At 41.0% G+C, this 19,042-nt stretch overlaps 2 protein-coding genes across 6 annotated transcripts in view; one reads left to right on the forward strand and one right to left on the reverse strand.

The window, feature by feature from the left end:
• MCPH1 (microcephalin 1) overlaps positions 1–19,042 on the reverse strand; it is a 271,742-nt gene that overhangs the window by 111,388 nt on the left and 141,312 nt on the right. The gene's annotated exons all lie outside the window — the stretch shown is intronic.
• Positions 1–19,042, forward strand: part of ANGPT2 (angiopoietin 2) — a 57,813-nt gene that overhangs the window by 28,614 nt on the left and 10,157 nt on the right. The window contains exons 2-5 of one of the 2 annotated variants that reach the window (XM_047090441.1): positions 1,047–1,202; positions 5,804–5,925; positions 10,890–11,119; positions 13,570–13,700. In XM_047090441.1, coding sequence (XP_046946397.1) covers positions 1,047–1,202; positions 5,804–5,925; positions 10,890–11,119; positions 13,570–13,700 — 639 coding nt within the window. The remainder of the gene's footprint in view (positions 1–1,046; positions 1,203–5,803; positions 5,926–10,889; positions 11,120–13,569; positions 13,701–19,042) is intronic. The other variant, XM_047090442.1, reaches the window with a different exon arrangement.

A 19,042-nucleotide genomic window follows, 5' to 3' on the forward strand; every position in this document is an offset into this window, starting at 1 on the left:
AAAAAAGAAAGAAAATTATATTTTAAGCACCTGAAGTTATGCGTGCACACAAGGACTATAAAAGCATAGCTTCGTTAATCCTTCAAACCCTCCTCTGACCAATCAGAAATCCTATTTTATATCGGAGTTCACTGGGTGCCCCCAAAGCTAAGCAACATCCCTAAAGTCAAGGGAAAATCGGAGAGCAGGTGTCCACATGCTTTTCCCAATACGCCTGGGTGTCCTGCGTTTATATTTCATTATATAATTTTACTGCCGAAGATACAGGTATCTGTGCCTAGGCAGTGAAATCAGCTTCTTCACCCTTTCGTGCTGAAGCTAATATTATACTGAGCTGGCGTGCCCCCACGCCGGGCCGTGTAAGTAGATAAAGGAAGTAGTTGTAGGATTGCGAGTTTGCCTGGTATACGAAATGATGAACTTGGGAAGACTGCACGCACGTTGGGAAAAGCGTAATAGGTCTAATGGGAGACAAACAAGGTTAAGAGGGAAGTGGGGGGGGGTAGGGCGGCAGAATGTGGAAGTGAGGGGTGATTCTGTTACGGGGGGGGGGGAATCCAAAGGAGAGCCTTTCCTCATACTCTGTGTAAGACTGACTTCTAAAGTCTCTTTTTCAAGAAACCACACGTCTAGAATGGGGGAGAAACAGTGATGCTTCTTACCAAATTTTCATTTCCTGCCTAACACGGATAGAGCTGCAGCCTGACGAGACAACGCTGGACAGCACCGCTGTCTGCCCGCCTCTGAGCTGGGGCCACACTGCCTCCCTTGCCGGCCGCAGTGTAGGCTTCTGCAGGTAACCAAAAACGACGAGCGGCCTGTCTCCCACACACGATGTCACTAAGCTGCCAGATTTTAAGTCAACACACTACCACACTGTGTTGTTCCGCTAGTGATAAAAAACAAACGAACAAACAAAAAGCAGCAAGATCAGAGCAGGGCACAGGTCTTCCAACAGATTTTTTAAAAGAAAAGGAAAATACTTAGGAATAAGATTTCTGATGATTTGGCTGATGACTGTCTTTGTCACCCATGTGCTTTTCTAGCTTGAGAATTATATCCAGGACAACATGAAGAAAGAAATAGTAGAGATACAACAGAATGCAGTACAGAACCAGACGGCCGTGATGATAGAAATAGGCACAAACTTACTGAATCAGACAGCAGAGCAAACACGGAAGTTAACGGATGTTGAAGCACAAGTAAGTGATGAAACAGAAAACCCGTAACGGTCTGGGCTAGTAACTGCTAGCGAGAAATTGCACTGTGTGGCTACTTAGTTGGATACTGGGCGAGGGAAGAAAGCTCGAGTGCAGCAGGAAAAAAGAGGAGTTGATAAGAAATTAACAATCTGTGGCTGGACAAGAATTTAAAATATGTTTTCATTTTTAATACTGAGGTTAAATTACATTTTTTTTCTACGAAGGGCATTCAAATCATTTCATATGATGCACACTTGACACTCTATGAGAAATGCTCCTCTGCCTTGCTGGCATCCTCTGGACTCTAGATAAGCCCTCAGATTTTCATTTAAGAAATGAAAAGCAGTGGGGCACCTGGGTGGCCCAGTCAGTTGAGCATCCGATTCTTGACTTTGGTTTGGGTCATGATCTCATGGTTGAGGGATGGAGCCCCATGCTGGACTCTGTGCTGACAGTGTGGAGCCTGCTTGGGATTCTCTCTCTCCCTCTCCCTCTCTGGCCCGTCCCCTCCCCCCGAACACACAAACTCTCAATTTCTCTCTCAAAATAAATAAAATTTAAAAAATGAGTACAAGAAACTTTCTTCTTTTATTTTTTAACATTTATTTACCTTGAGAGAGAGAGAGAGAGAGAGAGAGGCAGGCAGAGAGAGAGGGAGAGAGAGAACCTCAAGCAGGCTCCACACTATCAAAGCAGAGCCAGACATGGGGCTCAAACTCACGCACCCAACCGTGAGATCATGACCTGAACCGAAATCAAGAGTGGGACACTTAACTGACTGAGCCACCCAGGTGCCCCAAGTGACTTTGTTCTTAAATCTAACTTTCAAGATAAAATCAAATCTCAAAGGGGCGCCTGGGTGGCGCAGTCGGTTAAGCGTCCGACTTCAGCCAGGTCACGATCTCGCGGTCCGGGAGTTCGAGCCCCGCGTCGGGCTCTGGGCTGATGGCTCAGAGCCTGGAGCCTGTTTCCGATTCTGTGTCTCCCTCTCTCTCTGCCCCTCCCCCGTTCATGCTCTGTCTCTCTCTGTCCCAAAAATAAATAAACGTTGAAAAAAAAATTAAAAAAAAAAAAATCTCAAAGAACTATGGAAGCAGTTTGTGGTATGAGTTTCTAAAATCTGTGGTATGAGGTTATAGACAGAAGCAAGCAGTAGTTCTGGCACAGGGGGCTCGGCCATCGGCAGGAAGTCTTGAGTTCTCTAATGGGTCTGGTTTCACCATCACCTGGGGAGTGAATCTGCATATGGGACTCGGCTCTTGCGGGCCTTGGCAGTTCCAACTATCAAGTGAGGGCTGGGTCCAATGACTGGCTTCTAAGTTCCCTTTTAGCTTTCAGTTTTATGAGCTGCTGATTAATCGCAGCAGGAGAGAATAACAGGAACATAAGAAAAGAACAAGAGCAAAACAGTGAACATGAGAACATTAAAACACAATTCATCCAGAGTCCGGCCAAATGACATACAACCTGTGACTGAGTAAGGATAGTCCAGGTGGGAGGAGCGCCTGGGGGGCTCCGTCTGTTGAGCATCCGACTTCGGCTCAGGTCATGAATTCGCGGTTCGTGGGTTCGAGCCCCAGGTCAGGCTCTGTGCTGACAGCTCAGAGCCTGGAGCCTGTGTCAGATTCTGTGTCTCCCTCTCTTTCCGCTCGTCCCCCGCTTGTGCTCTGTCTCTGTCTCTCAAAAATGAATAAATTAAAAAAAAAATTAAAAAACAAAAAAAGAATAGTCCAGGTGGGAAAAAAGTGCTGTTGGCAGAATTTGCTGAGATGCTCCTAGTTCAAGTCTCAACATTGGTACGTCTGCTTTCTGGTCTCTTTATAAGCTTAAGAAGTTAGTACCTTCCTCCTCTCAGTTTTAAGTAATGCTCAAAAGGAAAAAAAAAGTAGATTTAATAGCAAATGCTTTCTATGATGTATTATTATTTCCATATGCTACTTCAGCTGAAAGAAATGCCAGACATGAGCCAGAAGGCGACACGAGGTAAGAGAAACCACAAGCCTCCCACCTGTAATAAGACCACATCTAGAAGAGTACAGGTATTCTTTCCTTGTCTCCATAAGAAGTGTTGGATAAAGCAGGGTAAACAGTAGGAAGCAGTAGGAGAATAAAACACTTTTATCTGAGGCTAGACTAAGAAGTTACTTCTTTACCAAGTCTTTCCACAATGTTACAACAGTGTAGAAAAAATAGAACTGTATCACATGATGAATTCACAAGGTATGAAAATTGTAATCCCAAGAGGTGATACAAGTGAAAAACGAAAAGATACAAATTTTAATGTAAGTGTATCAACATATCTGTAGTTAATTATTAAAATAAATTAGTAATGCCTAAGTCACACCGCTCACCGTTTGATAGCAAAGCTAGCGGGAAATCAAGCTCATTCAAAAAATGTCTGTTGAGTAAACATTTCTCATATTTTCTGATAATGGTAATAAAGTGTAAAACACAGAGCAATGATTTATTTCTTTTTCTTTTTTTTTTTAACGTTTTTATTTATTTTTGACAGAGAAAGACAGAGCATGAGTGGGGGAGGGGCAGAGAGAGAGGGAGACACAGAATCCGAAGCAGGCTCCAGGCTCTGAGCTGTCGGCACAGAGCCCAACACGGGGCTCAAACTCATGAACTGTGAGATCATGACCTGAGCCGAAGTCAGATGCTTAAATGACTGAGCCACCCAGGTGCCTCAAAAAAGCAATGATTTAAACCTTTGCTACATCCTGTGTAAGTCAGTTTTTCTAGCTTTTATTAAGCTTTGGTTGGATCACATGATTTTTAAAACATCAATTGTGAAACTAGGTATCACATGATCTATGGTAACGGGAAAATCAGAAGATGACTATAAAGAAATCAGCCTATAATGTCCAACTAAACACATTAAAATGTCTGAACCTAGAAAAGGGACCAAATTATGCACCAAATCTATTTAAGGCATTTGTTGAGCAATTACTGTGTGAAACGGGTTTAAATCCAAACCTAAAATTTTCTGACTAGAAGATTCTTCTAGCCTGTCAGACTCAGAGGTTATTGAACTGGACAATGAGGGACAGGTAGAGATCGGAGGTCTTACAGACCAGAGACAACCACCTGACCTGGATAGACAGTCACCTGCTCTGGAGGCCTTTGGAAAAGTGATGGGAAAACATCGCAGTTGATCCTTGGTCGGTCAGGACCTATATGCCCTCCTCCCTACCTCTGGCCCATTGTGCTCATTTCCTAGCCCTTAGGAATTAAATAAAAGACCCAAGTTTCCAGTTCCTTTTAGAAATAACTGACATAGAATATTTGGGCCCGAAGAAGATGTAGGCCAAATCTATATTCCAGGTGTTAATATTAAAACCCAACCTTTTTGCTAGCTAATGCCGTCATTCATTCAACAAGAATGAGCTCATGGTATGAACTCATCCAGCTTTGACCAAGGACAGGACTGTCCCTAAAGCTGCTCAGTGGGGCCAGACCAGGCCTTTTATGAATGACACAGACCCTGAACAAACAATGGTTCTCTCAAGGACCCTTATTCCTGGGCAACAATTCTGCCTTACACTTACACGTGATGTCACATCCTGAATAACCACAACCCAGAGGATGTGAGTAACAGACTCTTCCTGCTAGAAGGTAGCCGAACGCCAAAGAAGTCATCCTTAAAGTTGCTGGAACACGACAGGAACAGTGACAGTGCATATGACAGGGCCCGGAGAGCAAAACTGAACTTCATAGTGATGCATTACTGTTTCCCAACTGGCTGACATGACTTTTAAAATTAAAAAAAGAGAGGAGAGAAGTGGAAAAGAAAAAAAATGAAAGGCTAACCAAGTGAATACAAAGTAGGAAATGCTGGGCTAAAAATGAGCTATATTTGGCGTGCCTGGGTGGCTCTGTCGGTTGAGCATCCGACTTTGGCTCAGGTCACGGTCTTGCGGTCCGTGGGTTCGAGCCCCACGTCGGACTCTGTGCTGACAGCTCAGAGCCTGGAGCCTGCTTTGGATTCTGTGTCTCCCCCTCTCTCTGCCCCTCCCCTGCTAACACTCTGTCTCTCTCAGAAATAGGCAAACATTAAAAATTTGAAAAATATTAAAAAAATAAAATAAAATGAAAATAAAAATGAGCTACATTTTTATAGAATGGAAGCATGTGACTTCTAACCATGTCGTCTACTGACAAGTAAGAGAACCGCATTTCGTTTTGAGCAGAGGCAAAACCTTTTCCATTTATCAACAACTTCTGAGGTACTAAATATGACCATTGTATACTCCTACTTGGCTCACTGTGTGAAAAGAAATGCTAAAACATGACAACAGGAACAGCATTATATTATCTGACACAAATACTACTGTCCAGAACTATTAAACACTGTCTAAAAAAAGACATGGTTGAAAAAAAAAAAGAAAAACCAGAAAAAAAAAAAAACAACAACCACAGTCTGAGGCAATCCAGGACTTCAAGGTTTTTCTGAACATGAAGACTATGCCAAAATAAGATACTTGGGTAAATAAAAAACGCTTTAGTTATGTTTTCCTATAATTTAGCTGACTTAATTAAAAGGAAGTTATATGTAACTTTAAAAATGACAAATAGGAATTTTATTTTGTTACATTTAGGTATTGAATCAGACAACAAGACTTGAACTTCAGCTTCTGGAACATTCCCTTTCCACCAGCAAATTGGAAAAACAGATTTTGGACCAGACCAGTGAAATAAACAAATTGCAAGATAAGAACAGGTAATAAAAACACACAAAAAAGTTTATAAGCCCGAACTGCGTACCTTGTAGATCTGAAAGCCTATTTCACGTGACTATCATTTCTAAGAATGGCTTCCAAAATGCCAGATTTCTTAACGCGCAGGGTCAGGACTGGACACCTCGTGAGGGAAAGGCAGGGAGAGGGTTTGGGAAAAAGTGGAAGTGTGCCTTCTAATCCAGTCTTCAATGTTTTTCATTCTCTGGCCCCTTAAAGATTCTCCTCCAGTGATTCTCCAAGCTCTGCCTCAATACCGCCCAAGTTAATCTGTGACAAAATGCTGCCAGTGTCTTGGAATAAAAGTAACACTGGCCCAGGCTTTTTACCTTTGCCTCTTCACTTCCAATGCAAAATGACCCACAGGTGGAAAACTACACTTACACTGTAAACAAGGCACATTTCATGGTGCAAAAGTTACTCTTAAAACATATGATAAAGTAAAAATGGAAGTCATTAATAAATATTATGTTAATATTTAAATAAGATCTAGAAAAACCCCAAGAAAGCCAATACAAAAACAAACTTTGGGTGATCAGTGGGGACTGTTTTCAAAGGCTTATTGCAGACGGGAGTACACGAAGATAATTTTGTCTACCAACTTGTTTCTAACCAAGATGTGCATATGACATGGAGAATGGTCAGACAACAATATACTGTATTTCAGAACTAAGTAATTTCAAGTAAATAATTTTTTCTTACCCAAAAATGACGATAAACTTATTGTCTTATGATCATTCTTTCCTGTTAATCAAGAACTCAGCTGAAATAATTCTTTCTCTTCTTTGGGTAACAAGTTTAGCCCACTGTTGATTTAGAATTTTCAAAAGCAAATAGATTTATTTTTTTATTCTTTTGCAAATATAGTTTTTTGATTCAAATATTTTTCTTTAGTGTTTCAATGTTTTTTCTTCTGCAAAGTAAAAAAATAAAAGTTTGAGACCAAACGTTGAGATACAACAATCTCTTAAAATGGTCTTATTTAATAATGTTCTCTTTTATTTAATGAAGTTGCAGTGACAGGAAGATACAGGAGCTGAGTGATTACTTTTGTTGCTTGCCAAAACAATATGGGCTGGGAGATACCTAGGTTTTGATTAGTTTGTTGAATGCACCCTGGTATTGCACACCATCGCCTCCTTATGTTTCTAATTTAGTATGCTAAAACACGAAAATTATCAGTTAAGCATGTCAGTTATGTTTCCCGAGTATCATCTTTGTAAATATTTGCCAAATCGTACTGCCTTTTGCCTTGAGGAGTATAAATCTTCTTCCTGAGTTCAGACACACTGCTTCATGTTTTCACTTATTACAAGTAAACTTCGTTACGCACAGTCAGCTGGAATTGCTTTGAAATACAATCAACAACTTTCCCTACATGCTTTGCTCATCATGATTTGGGGAAATGTCTCTGTATGTCAAAGCTTCACAACATATAAAATAGTGATCCCAACCATCCTGAGGCTCGCTGTACCTTCTGATTATTCTTGCCTATGTGATCCTCCAACTTTTTTATTTTTTTACTTAAATCTTTCACGTTGTCCTCCAGTTGAATCTACATGGACCAGCAGTACACTTTTCCAATACTCGGAGTTTAGTTTTATATGACATTAAGTTTAAACATCACATTTCCTCCGTAAAACCGCCGTGTCAAACATACCCGACACGCTAAGACTGCATATTACTTACAAGAGCAGTGCACCACAGCCTGGGCTGCAAATCTCTCACTCACGCGGGAGTTGTACACAGATTGTTTCCGAATGGCCTCTCAGAGTATAGATCGTGAAAGGGATAGCTTTTTATCAGCAGACTTGTCATAAACACCATACGTAACAACTCTATACCTGCAGAAAGAATAATCTTTGCAGGGGCTGCAGAAATCACAGCCTCTTTTGACACAAATGTGAAATGACGATAACAAGGCTTCAGTTGATGATGGTAAATAAATAAAAATAAGGAAACTGTGCAGATGATTTTTCATCTTTCGGTGAGTTTGGCATGCTGTGTTTTCTGGTGCCTTACGTTTTGACTAGCCTAGGATTTCGCTCGCAAGAACATCGTTACAAATATATGTGAATGTTTTGCACATGTGCCAAACCATTTCTTTAAATTACTTTCAATGTGTCTCCAAAAGTGCAACTGTTTTCTTCATGGAATAGTTTCAGATGAAGTCAGAGTACTGATCAGGGTCAATGATATTCTGAAAATTGCCACTATACCATTTTTAGGTTCACCAGCTGAAGGTGAAAATTACTATGTGTTTTTCACCTAATCATTCTTTTTTTTTTTTTCTTTTAAAAATAAAGGATTCATTTAGGCCCTAGTTGTACCAGCTCGATTAAACTGTGATTATCGTTACGGTAATTATTGTTATTGAAAAGTGCTACCATGGATGCTGCCCCCTTCTAAAGAGAGCCAATAAAAACTCATAAAAGAAACAGGATTCAGCCTTGGTATTTCTGCCTACACAGGGTATTTCCTCACACTCCTCACCTGCCTGTGAGTTATGTTAATAGGAAGATAAGCTGTACTTAAGTCCAATTTTTATGGTGATGATCACATTGATTTCCCTGTATCAGAAAACCAAACACCACGCTACAGAGTGTTACCCACCGTATGGATTCCCCATACCGCCCCATCTCCTTCCTTCCGCCACTTAGCACTCTGGGCCTCGGAATCTGTTGCAGCGTGGAGAGTTGTTGCTATGAACTTGCACTCGATTCTCATCTATTTTATCCTATGTAATTAATTCGCTCTCATTTAAAAAGTGCTGATTGTGACTCATGAAATGGATCTCACAGGCCAGTAACAGGTCCCAATGTGCATTTTGCAAAGTGTTGCTGGAGGATATGATCTGACACTCCTTATAGCTTTAAATGCCATGATCTGTGCTTCCGTGCCTACATGGTCCTGCTCTCAGAGCCAGTGTGGTCTGGGGTGACCTGCTGAACTCTTCAATACAGGCTAATTTTTAAAAAAATTAAAAAAAAACAATTTTTCAATACAGGCTAATTAAAAAAAAAATATCCATCTAGGAGTGTTCACACTCTCATTCACACTCTGGAGCATAGGACTGTCCCATCTTTCTCTTATGCCTCGTCACAAAGTATTAAAGACAACAGAATACAGCTGGATAAGAAATTTCAAGCAATGTCATTTTGAAGGCAGTGTAGATTAGTAATTTAAAAATGCCTCACTTATTTTATGTTAATTGTCTAGGTCAAGCATCACAGGAGTGCTTTGAAAGCATACTGCCTATAATGATAGTACTAGAAATGATTTCAGGCAGAAAACAGAAAAACTTTATGTATTTATTATTTTTTTATATTTATTTAATTTTAGAGACAGCACGAGTGGGGGAAGGGCAGAGCAAAAGAGAGAGAGAGGATCCCAAGCAGGCTCTGAGCTGTCAGCACAAAGCCTGACACGGGGCTCCATTCCACGAGCCATGAGATCATGACCTGAGCTGAAATCAAGGGTTAGATGCTTCACCGACTGAACCACCTGGGTACACCTTGTGCGTTTATTTTTAGGTTAACTTCTGCTCAGAGTAAGTCATCTTAGTTTTTAAATTAACAAAATGATACACAATTAAAAGAATAAGCTGATAGCAGGAAAAATAATGAGATGTAATAGTTTTAAAAGAGATAGGAGAAAACTGATGAAATATAAATAAAGTGCAAATCAGGGTATTACAGTAGCTGCTTACTTTCTGACTTGGAATAGTGAACAACACTTACTGTCATATACCAATTTACAAGGATTTGGCTGGGATAAATTTAAGACTTACAACTGAATTTCTAATAATAATTATTTATACTGATTGTTACTGCTTATAGGTAAGATCTTTAGTGGGTAGTCAGTTTCTTGGCTGAGTAATGTTGCTCACAGAATTAAAGATTCAGAAAATGTTACTGCCCTCAAAAAGGCATCGTAGACTTACAGATTATTTGAACTAGGAAGGACCTCAGAGATCTTTATCTAATCTACTGCTTTCATTTTACATAGAAATTTATATCTACAGGTGGATGTTCATTTAGATAGACACTCACCTGAGATGCAGACAGGGAACAGCCTGAGGCAGGTGACACAGGTGGTCACATGCAGAAGTGAGGTTCTCAGCCTGGGCTTTCCACTCTCCCCCATGTGCTCCCAACACCAAGGCCGCCTTCTCATTGTCCACAATTCCCTTCAGCAAAATCATGGTCTTCAAATGCACTCCATGTGATAACTTCTAATTACGGACCTTACATTTTGGTTAGGGTGTTTTATCCTCATATCTATGTCCCATCTGCTTATCTACAGTTCTCGGCAAGTTTGAGAGCTTCTTCAGGGCTGCGGCAACTCCTTTAACATCTTAACAGAGGGCCTTGGAGAAGCACGAATTCAATAAATATTAAAGATTGTTTAAGAATTACAAAACCGAGGGGCGCCTGGGTGGCGCAGTCGGTTAAGCGTCCACGATCTCACGGTCCGTGAGTTCGAGCCCCGTGTCAGGCTCTGGGCTGATGGCTCAGAGCCTGGAGCCTGTTTCCGATTCTGTGTCTCCCTCTCTCTCTGCCCCTCCCCTGTTCATGCTCTGTCTCTCTCTGTCCCAAAAATAAATAAACGTTGAAAAAAAAATTAAAAAAAAAAAGAATTACAAAACCGAGAGGCACCTCAGTTGTTCAGTCAGTTAAGCGTCCGACTTTGGCTTAGGTCATGATCTCATGGTTCGTGAGTTTGAGCCTCATGTTGGGCTCTGTGATGACAGCCCAGAGCCTGGAGCCTGCTTCGGATTCTCTGTCTCCCTCTCTCTCTCTGCCCCTCCCTCCCTTCTGCTGTTTCTGTCTCTTGAAAGTAAATAAGCATTACAAAAAAAAAAAAAAAAGAAGTACAAAACTGAGTTGATGTATATAAAGCAATCAGAAAACCCTTCACTAAACTAACAATTATTTCCCTCTACAAGTTTCCTGGAAAAGAAAGTGCTAGACATGGAAGACAAGCATATTGTTCAACTACAGTCGATAAAAGAAGAGAAAGATCAGCTCCAAGTATTAGTATCCAAGCAAAATTCCATCATTGAAGAACTAGAAAAACAATTAGTGACCGCCACGGTGAATAGCTCAGTTCTCCAAAAGCAGCAACATGATCTGATGGAGACAGTTCATAATTTATTGACTATGATATCATCAAACTGTAAGTCAAATTTACCTATCATCTTTTCTTCTGTTTTAATTGCATTGGTTAAGTGAAATTCAAAATCCTTAAAATTCTCATCTGTCAGAAAAGGACTATTTCTCTTACATGTTTCCTATAAAAGCTTTACAGGGCCTTCATACAGAAACAATTAAAAAAGAAGGAGGAAGTAATTCCACTTCTGGGTATTTACCCAAAGAATATGAAACCACTAATCCGAAAAGATACATGCACCCCTCTGTTTATTCCAGCATTATCTACAATAGGCAAATTATGGGGAAAATATATGTATGTAATGGAATATTATTCAGCCATGAAAAAAGAATGAAATCTTGCCATTTGCAACAACATGGGTAGAACTAGAGGGCATTATGCTAAGGAAGTAAGTCAGTCAGAGAAAGACAAATACCATATGATCTCACTCATACATGGAATTTAAGAAACACAACAAATGAACAAAGGAAAAGAAAAGAGAGAGAGAGAGACAGAACCAAAATACAGACTCTTAACTATAAGAACAAACTACTGTTAGCAGAAGGGAGGTGAGTGAGGGGATGGTGGAAGCAGGCGATGGAAATCAAAGAACACGCTTATCATGATGAGCACTGAGTCAGGCCGTTCCCTGAATTGTGAAATCACTATGATGCACACCTAAAACTATTATAACACTGTATGTTAACTGTACTGGAATTAAAATTTTTAAAAATGCTGTTCAGGAAGGAAAAATAAAATAGAATAAAAATAAGGAAGAAGAGGAGAGAGGGAATACATATTTATACTAATTAATTTTTATGAGGCAAAACACCCCAAACATGATTCCTGGGCTCAAAGAGCCTACTCTGAGTTATAGTTCCATCATTATCTGGTGCTATGAGGCTGGACAAGTTACTAATCCACAGTGGACTTTATTTATTATGTGGAAAAAGTGAATCTAAACCCAGAGGACTGTTGTGAAGATTGAGCTAATGCTTGCATTGACTGGCATAAAATTGGCACTCAAGATATGTCAGTTCCCTTCTCTCAGTCCATCCTTAGTTATGTTTTGCCTACTTTATTACTGTTTTAACCTTCCAATCTCCCTTGGATATTAGAGGAGAAAAGGGAGGCAGCTTCAGTCATTAATCCGAAATGTGATACATAATCTGTGCGGTATTTTCATTTTAAGTCTTTTTCGTAAACAAATCGGGTCCAGTTCTTACTGTGGCTTATTTATTTCCTAATGTCCTTTAAACTTGTGTTCTCTTGGCACGGATGCATTTTACATCCTGTGAAGATATTCTTCAGTTTCGTAAGAAATGTGTTCTCTCATCATCCTCGAGCCATGCAGTTATCCCAATCTTAATAGAAACACTTAAACGAGGTTTCTACTTACACAAGGAAACAAACAGAAACAGCGCTATCTTGATGCTAAATGGCAGGATTGACACTGGAGGGCCAGTTCGCAGTAGGCGCCTTCTAGCTAGAGTTTCAGTCTGTTATAACTGGGAAAACTCAGAGTTTCACCTTCATAGAAAAGGAAAAGACAATCATCTGATATCTGGTGGGAGTAAGATAACTTGAGGTGTTAGCTCTGATGAGCCAAAGTAGAGAAAACCATGCAGCTCAAATCCTGGCAGAGATCAGGAGCACAGGAGAGACAGAGCAGCAGAAATGGCTTTCCTTTCCCCATGCGTCTCTAGCTGATGTGACGGCAGAGACTGTCTACCCGTAATGTCCACCCGTACATCTAATCCAGACACCTGCGCTTTGGTAGGTCTCTAGAATTACTATACATACCTGCAAGAACGATCGAACACACACACACACTCACACACACACACACACACACTCACACTCACACACACACACTCACACACACACACCTTTTTTCTAATGGCAGAAAGGGTTGGGAAATCTAAATGTTGAGAGCAGAGTAAAAATCTGAGGGACTTTTGTAATACTAGGACTTTTTGTCTTAGAGTAAGAATTTCAAAAACACAGATACATTAATGGTAGTCTTGAACACAAACTACTGTGGGTCAGGGGCTAAAAATCCAAAGAATACTTCATGTCTTTACCCAACAGTCTAAAGAAATATATCAAGACGTGGCCTCTGTATGGGATATGCCACGCAGCCACTGGAGAGGTACCACTGTTTTTAGGTACGTTTTTTTTTACTCTTTTGCAGTAACTTTATGTGATTCTAGTCAAGATGGAAGTTTTTTTTTTAAGTAATTGTTTATTACATTTAATTGCAAAATAGTTGCATTACATGTAGTTGATTAATAAAAAAAGAAGTATGGCTTACTGGAGTAATTTTTTTTGGAAAGGAGAAGAGCTGGTGTGTCCCTTTTGCTTATTATAAGAATTCAAACGTAATAAAACTTACCACTGAGTGCATCTCAAAATAATACACTTTTATCTTTTCATGAACTCCCTTTAAATGCTTTCCTATTTTTTTTTTTTTAAAGCAGCGAAGAACTCCTTCAGTGCTAAGGAAGAAGCAGTCGTTTTCAGAGACTGTGCAGAAGCATTCAAGTCAGGGAGGACAGCGAACGGCATCTATACGCTGGTGTTCCCAAACTCCACAGAGGAGATAAAGGTATGGGGACAGGGTCGTGTTTTCAACTACCTGCCTGGAAACAGGCTTCCTGGAGGCCGAGGAAGTACATAACACAGTTCACACGCCCAGACCCTTCCCCGCTTCACGCGCAGCCAAGCCACAAACGCAGAGCGTCTACCTCACAACAGGTACTTGCCGAGGGCTCCAAGTGCAGTCACTGTGCACAGATGCTGACCGTACACATCAGTGATGCAAAAATTTCTATCTCATAATGTAGGAGACAGATCTCTCTCTCCTATTCTCGTCGCGTTTAACTTAATCATCGCACTGTGAGTTGTTTTCCTTAAAGCGTCAGACTGGTTTCACTCATTTTAAAGAAAATGTCTTCTAAATACTAGAGTTTACATAAGCAAATAGTTTGTCTTTCATGGGCTATTTCAAGTAGCAATGGTATTCCATCAAAGAAAGAAAAAAAAAGGCTCGCGTAGGTCACAACTAAAACCACCACAAGAGCTTTGCTTTGACACAACCACGGTACCTTGGTTTGCAGAAGGGATTTATAGACATCTCACACTCCAGCGTAGAGCATACAGGAAGACCTATATTCGGTAGTAGAGGCTTAAATAAAATGAATAGTCATTGCTGCTTTGTCAAAGACATCATGAAGTGAAACTGCCTTATCTTCTTCCCAACTGCGAGTGTGTGACTCAAGAATATAGTGACACAAATACAGTGTGGGCTATTCCCTCGATTCATCCCAGGGTGCTAGCAGATCCCGCCCCGCCCCCCACCCCAAATGATTCTGTGCCATCAGTACAAACACCATTACACTGTCAGAGGCCGAAAACATCTTAGTGTCATTACAGAAACAGTTCCAGCCTGGGGGACTCACTGTAAGGGTCTCAGGGACACCCAGGAGTCTGTAGTCCACACCACGTGGATTGCTATCCACGTGGGTGGGCTATCCTTACCCCATCTAATGTAGGCTGGAAGACTTAAAACATACCACCAAAGAGAGGGGCTCACTTTCTTCTCAAGTATTTGGACTTTATTTCAAGGCATAAGCTCAATTACTTCGTAGAAAGTGAAGCAACAGCCAGAACCTTTCAGCAGGAGAAGTTAGGATATAGCTGGATTCAATTATTCTTAGTCCTTCTGGATTACTCAGGGAGCATGATTCCTGAAGTTGCTTTGGGAGACACCGAGCTTCAGGTAAGGAAAAAAAAAAATCACATTCCCAAGGAACATTTCAATGTGGCTTCTCCTAGAGGTTTGATAAGTTAAAACAATATCACATGAGATTCGGCGTGAAGTCTTTTATAATGATTAGACAGCTATATATATTAAATGATTATAAATATACTTGCATCTAATTCGAACGGCTAGATGTGGAACCAATGTAAACACTTCTTTTTTTTTTTTTTTTTTTTTTTTTACAATCTTTTAATGTTTATTTTTGAGAGAGAGGCAGGGGGACAGACCACGAGCGGGGAAGGGGCAGAGAGAGGGAGACAGAATCCGAAGCAGGCTCCAGGCTCTAAGCTGTCAGCACAGAGCCTGACGCGGAGCTCAAAATCACCATCTGTGAGATTATGACCTGAGCGAAGTCGGTCACCCAACCGACTGAGCCACCCAGGCGCCCTTATGAACGAACCAATGTAAACACTTCTAGAGAAGGCCATCGATACTGTATCACAATGGAAATTTTAGAGGCTCCTGGAAGTGTTACCTCTTTGAACTCAGTATTATCCTCAGTATTTAAAATGCAAATAAAGAAAAACACTTTCAAAATTTAAGCATTAAGGGTTTAAAGACAGAGAATTTGAAGCAGTAACATATACTTTGATTACGAATTTAAAAGATAAATATTGTGCTATTCAAGATAATACTTTCCAAAGAAAATCTTTCTAATTCACTCGTGCTGCTTTAAATCAACCTTGGAAATCAGTTAATGTCCCCAGTGCCCTAGAAGCAGCGCATTAGCGAGGAGAAAAACAAAACATAAATGGTCTGTTGCAGATGAGAAAGTAACGAACAGATTCTGTGCTATGGCTCTCGATCCCCTTTGCAATGTGGTTTTCATAAGTTTTTGGGAACTACTGTCTGTCACCAGATGTTGGTCTCTTCTTGGCCTAGAGCAAATGGGGACAGGAGTGGCAATGGGAGGGGGAACGAGGATATCAGTGCAAGGCAGACGCTTTGCAAATCCAGAGGGCAATCGCCCACTACACGGCCCCAACCTACTGCTCTGAAAAGGTTTTCCTGACTCAGTGCCATGTTCCCGCCCCAGGGCGCTCAATCAACCCCACCTCCTAACTGGAGGGTTCTATGGCAAGATGAAGATATATAGTACTGTGGGGTGGGGGCGGGAGTATGTGACATGAGCCTCAGGTCATGGTTGGAAACATTAGGATTTATACTTCTTTTAAACATTTGCAGTAAAAACAACTCATTTACACAGCAGGGAACAGTAATCTTACAAAACCTCAATTTTCACATCTGTAAAATAAATGCTCCGGATTAAGTTACTTGTAGATTCCCTTTCAGACTTAAGCCTCCGTAATTCACAACCTGATCCAGGGAGAGAGGGTCTGAGAGACTGGAGTTTAAATTCTGGCTCTGCCAATTTGCGCCTCTGAACAAGTCGTTTACCCTGGGTGAGGTCTCAGTTTCCCAATCTGTAACATCACGAAGTAACCCCAGTCTTCTAGAGCTGTTCCGAGATGACGATGGAGATCCGACACTTAGGACAGGGCTTGGTACTTAACCATCAGTTCGATAAATAGGAACCGTTTACCATTCGGACTGCCCCCAAAGATGCTGGGATAATTTCTCTGCATGACAGGGTAGTCATTTTTGCCCTGTTTCTTCTAGTTCAGGAAAAGAACGTTCAGCAGATCTCTGGGCTGACCTTTTCCAAAAGGGCCCAAGTATTTCAACTTTATTTTTGAAAAATCCATTAGGTTTCTGCAAACAACAAAAACTGCACCAGAGGGATTTGAATATGCTCTTGCTGGTCAGAGACCTAATAACTGCCTTCCCTAAATTTCACAGGGTACCTGTCCCCTAGTGCTTATCTGTGGGTTTGCGGCTTTATCAGTCATTCACCATGGCCTCAGAGCTGAAGCATGGCATTTAAATCAAGCATTATTTGTTGAAAGACTTTGAAGCAAGATGTCAGGTCCCTGAACCATGTACTTGTGTGCTAACCAAAAGTATTAACCGCCCTCAGGTTTGTTGTAGCTGGAGTGGTAAGGTCTTGGGCATTGTCCGAAGACTTCTGCTTTCCTGATCCTGAGATAATCTACTTCGTCCTTTTCACTCCGTGCTCTCTGGCTCTGTGGATGACTCTCTTTGAACATGATCTTCCCCTGAAAGTTTCACAACTCAATTCACCATGACACTTCAGCTTCTATGAACTCTCTGTTGTTTTTTCTTTTTAAGTGGGACAAGAAAACATTCAGGAAATGTTCTCATCATCTCATCACTGTCCGTGGTGGAGTCAGAGATTAGTACGGCCCCACCCATTTCCACACGGGCAGTGACTCTCAGCCAATCTGGACTCTGATTTTCATACAAAACTGAACTTCTCTGATTTTAAGTATCATTGACTTCATCGTAATGGTGATTTTGACAGCAAAGAATCAAACATTCTTGGAGTAAGGACAGGCTTGCCCCAATCCATATCCGGTCTTTCCACCCACCAGCATGCTATTTAGGATACAGAGGAAGTGGACTTCTCTGTACACATATGACTCCTCAAACCAATATTCAGCTAGTTTACTATACTGATTTTCTTAGAAGACACTGAGAAAACTAAGCAGTACGGACCACTGGGTGGACTACGGGCAAACAAGAGGCAGCATTATTCATGAACTGAGATCAGCCTGGAACTGTGTTGAGGGACTTCTGGTCTCTTAACAAAAGGGTCAAGTTACTCTGTTTTGGGCTGCATGGTATGGTAGAAAAAGCAGTACAGAATGAAGAATCTGAGAGACCTTATTCAAGTCCTGTATCTTGCACTTCCGGTCAAGTTAATCTCACTTTATCCATTGTTTTCTCCTTTCAAAAGTGCAGCATTACAGCATCACAGCAAAGTTGCTTCAGGGTTGCTGATAACCTATGCCAAGTACCAAGTGTGGTACTTGGAACAGAGTGGTATTGAGCAATGATCACAAGATAATTAACAATAATAATACACCAATACAGGGAGACAATAAGGGGTTACCTTAAGCAGGTCAGTTTTATCTATCTGGTTAATTAAAAATGGGAAAATCATTTTATTCTTAAGAAATGTAGTTTTCTTTACTGGAGCATATGTTTCCAAACATAGGATCATCAGGGAAAGCTATATGGGCCAACGGGCCCTTGTAGACACGGAGAGAAGTCTGCTGGAGAACAGGGAGCTGGGTCCCCAGGGCAGCTGTCTATATCGTTAGCAATGAAGCATCAGGCAAGCCGCTTAAAATGAAAGAGGGGGTCTACGCGTGTTCTTGGTTCTCCTTCATCCCCCATTCTTTACAATTTTAACGCACAAATGCAGAATAGTTTACATTTAGACCTACTCTGACAAAATTATCTCTACCATTTCCCCAAAACACAAAGGAAAACAACAGGGGAAGACTATTTCTCACTGGCTTTGAACATTAACTTTCATATTTACTACCTTGTATGCTGTAGGAAAATTTATCATAACCTTCTGGGAAAATTTTTCGTTCTACTATAATCTCATTATTTAAAACTATTTATGTAATCTTATTTTCAGGGGTTTTCAATTTCATAATAAAACTCCAGCTGAGTGGAAACTGAGCATGCATGGTCCTAGCCCAAGAAGGAATTCTGTGTTCTGAGCAAAGTTTAAACCCACCAAGCCAGTTTAAAAGCAAAAATAAAAATAGCTAGGAAGTGAAATACCACGGGCAGTGAGTAAAGTACAAAGAGGCTTGAAGTCCTGATCTGTGGGTCAGAGCTCCCAGCGGATTCTCAGGTCCCATACACCAGGCTGGGTGCACAGAGCCTCAGATCTCTCATACTGAGGGGTGAACAGACTCTTATCCCATGTGGAAGAAGCCTTCTAGCCCCACAACGTAATATAATAGGGGTCTCAGAAAACCTACAGTGCAAAAAACACCCCTTCTACACAACTCTCCGCAAAGCTGATAGGGACTGACAACTACCATAAAACTTCCTGGGGTTGCAAACACCAGTTAGTAGATTTCTATAGGTTGGAGATGAGGTTTGGGGCCAAAATGCCAAGATGTCCCATTCACAATAAATCTCTAAGAAACAGCGATCTTTGGGTCAGCTGTTGGGGGTGGGTCTTTAGCCTAGAACAGAGGAAAGTCATACTGTCATCAGCACTGAAATCTTGTTCTACTACT

Source organism: Lynx rufus, unplaced genomic scaffold, assembly GCF_022079265.1.
Source record: "Lynx rufus isolate CCGP_SWC_20201006 ecotype Redwood Valley unplaced genomic scaffold, mLynRuf1.p SCAF_3, whole genome shotgun sequence".
Classification (NCBI taxonomy): domain Eukaryota; kingdom Metazoa; phylum Chordata; class Mammalia; order Carnivora; family Felidae; genus Lynx; species Lynx rufus.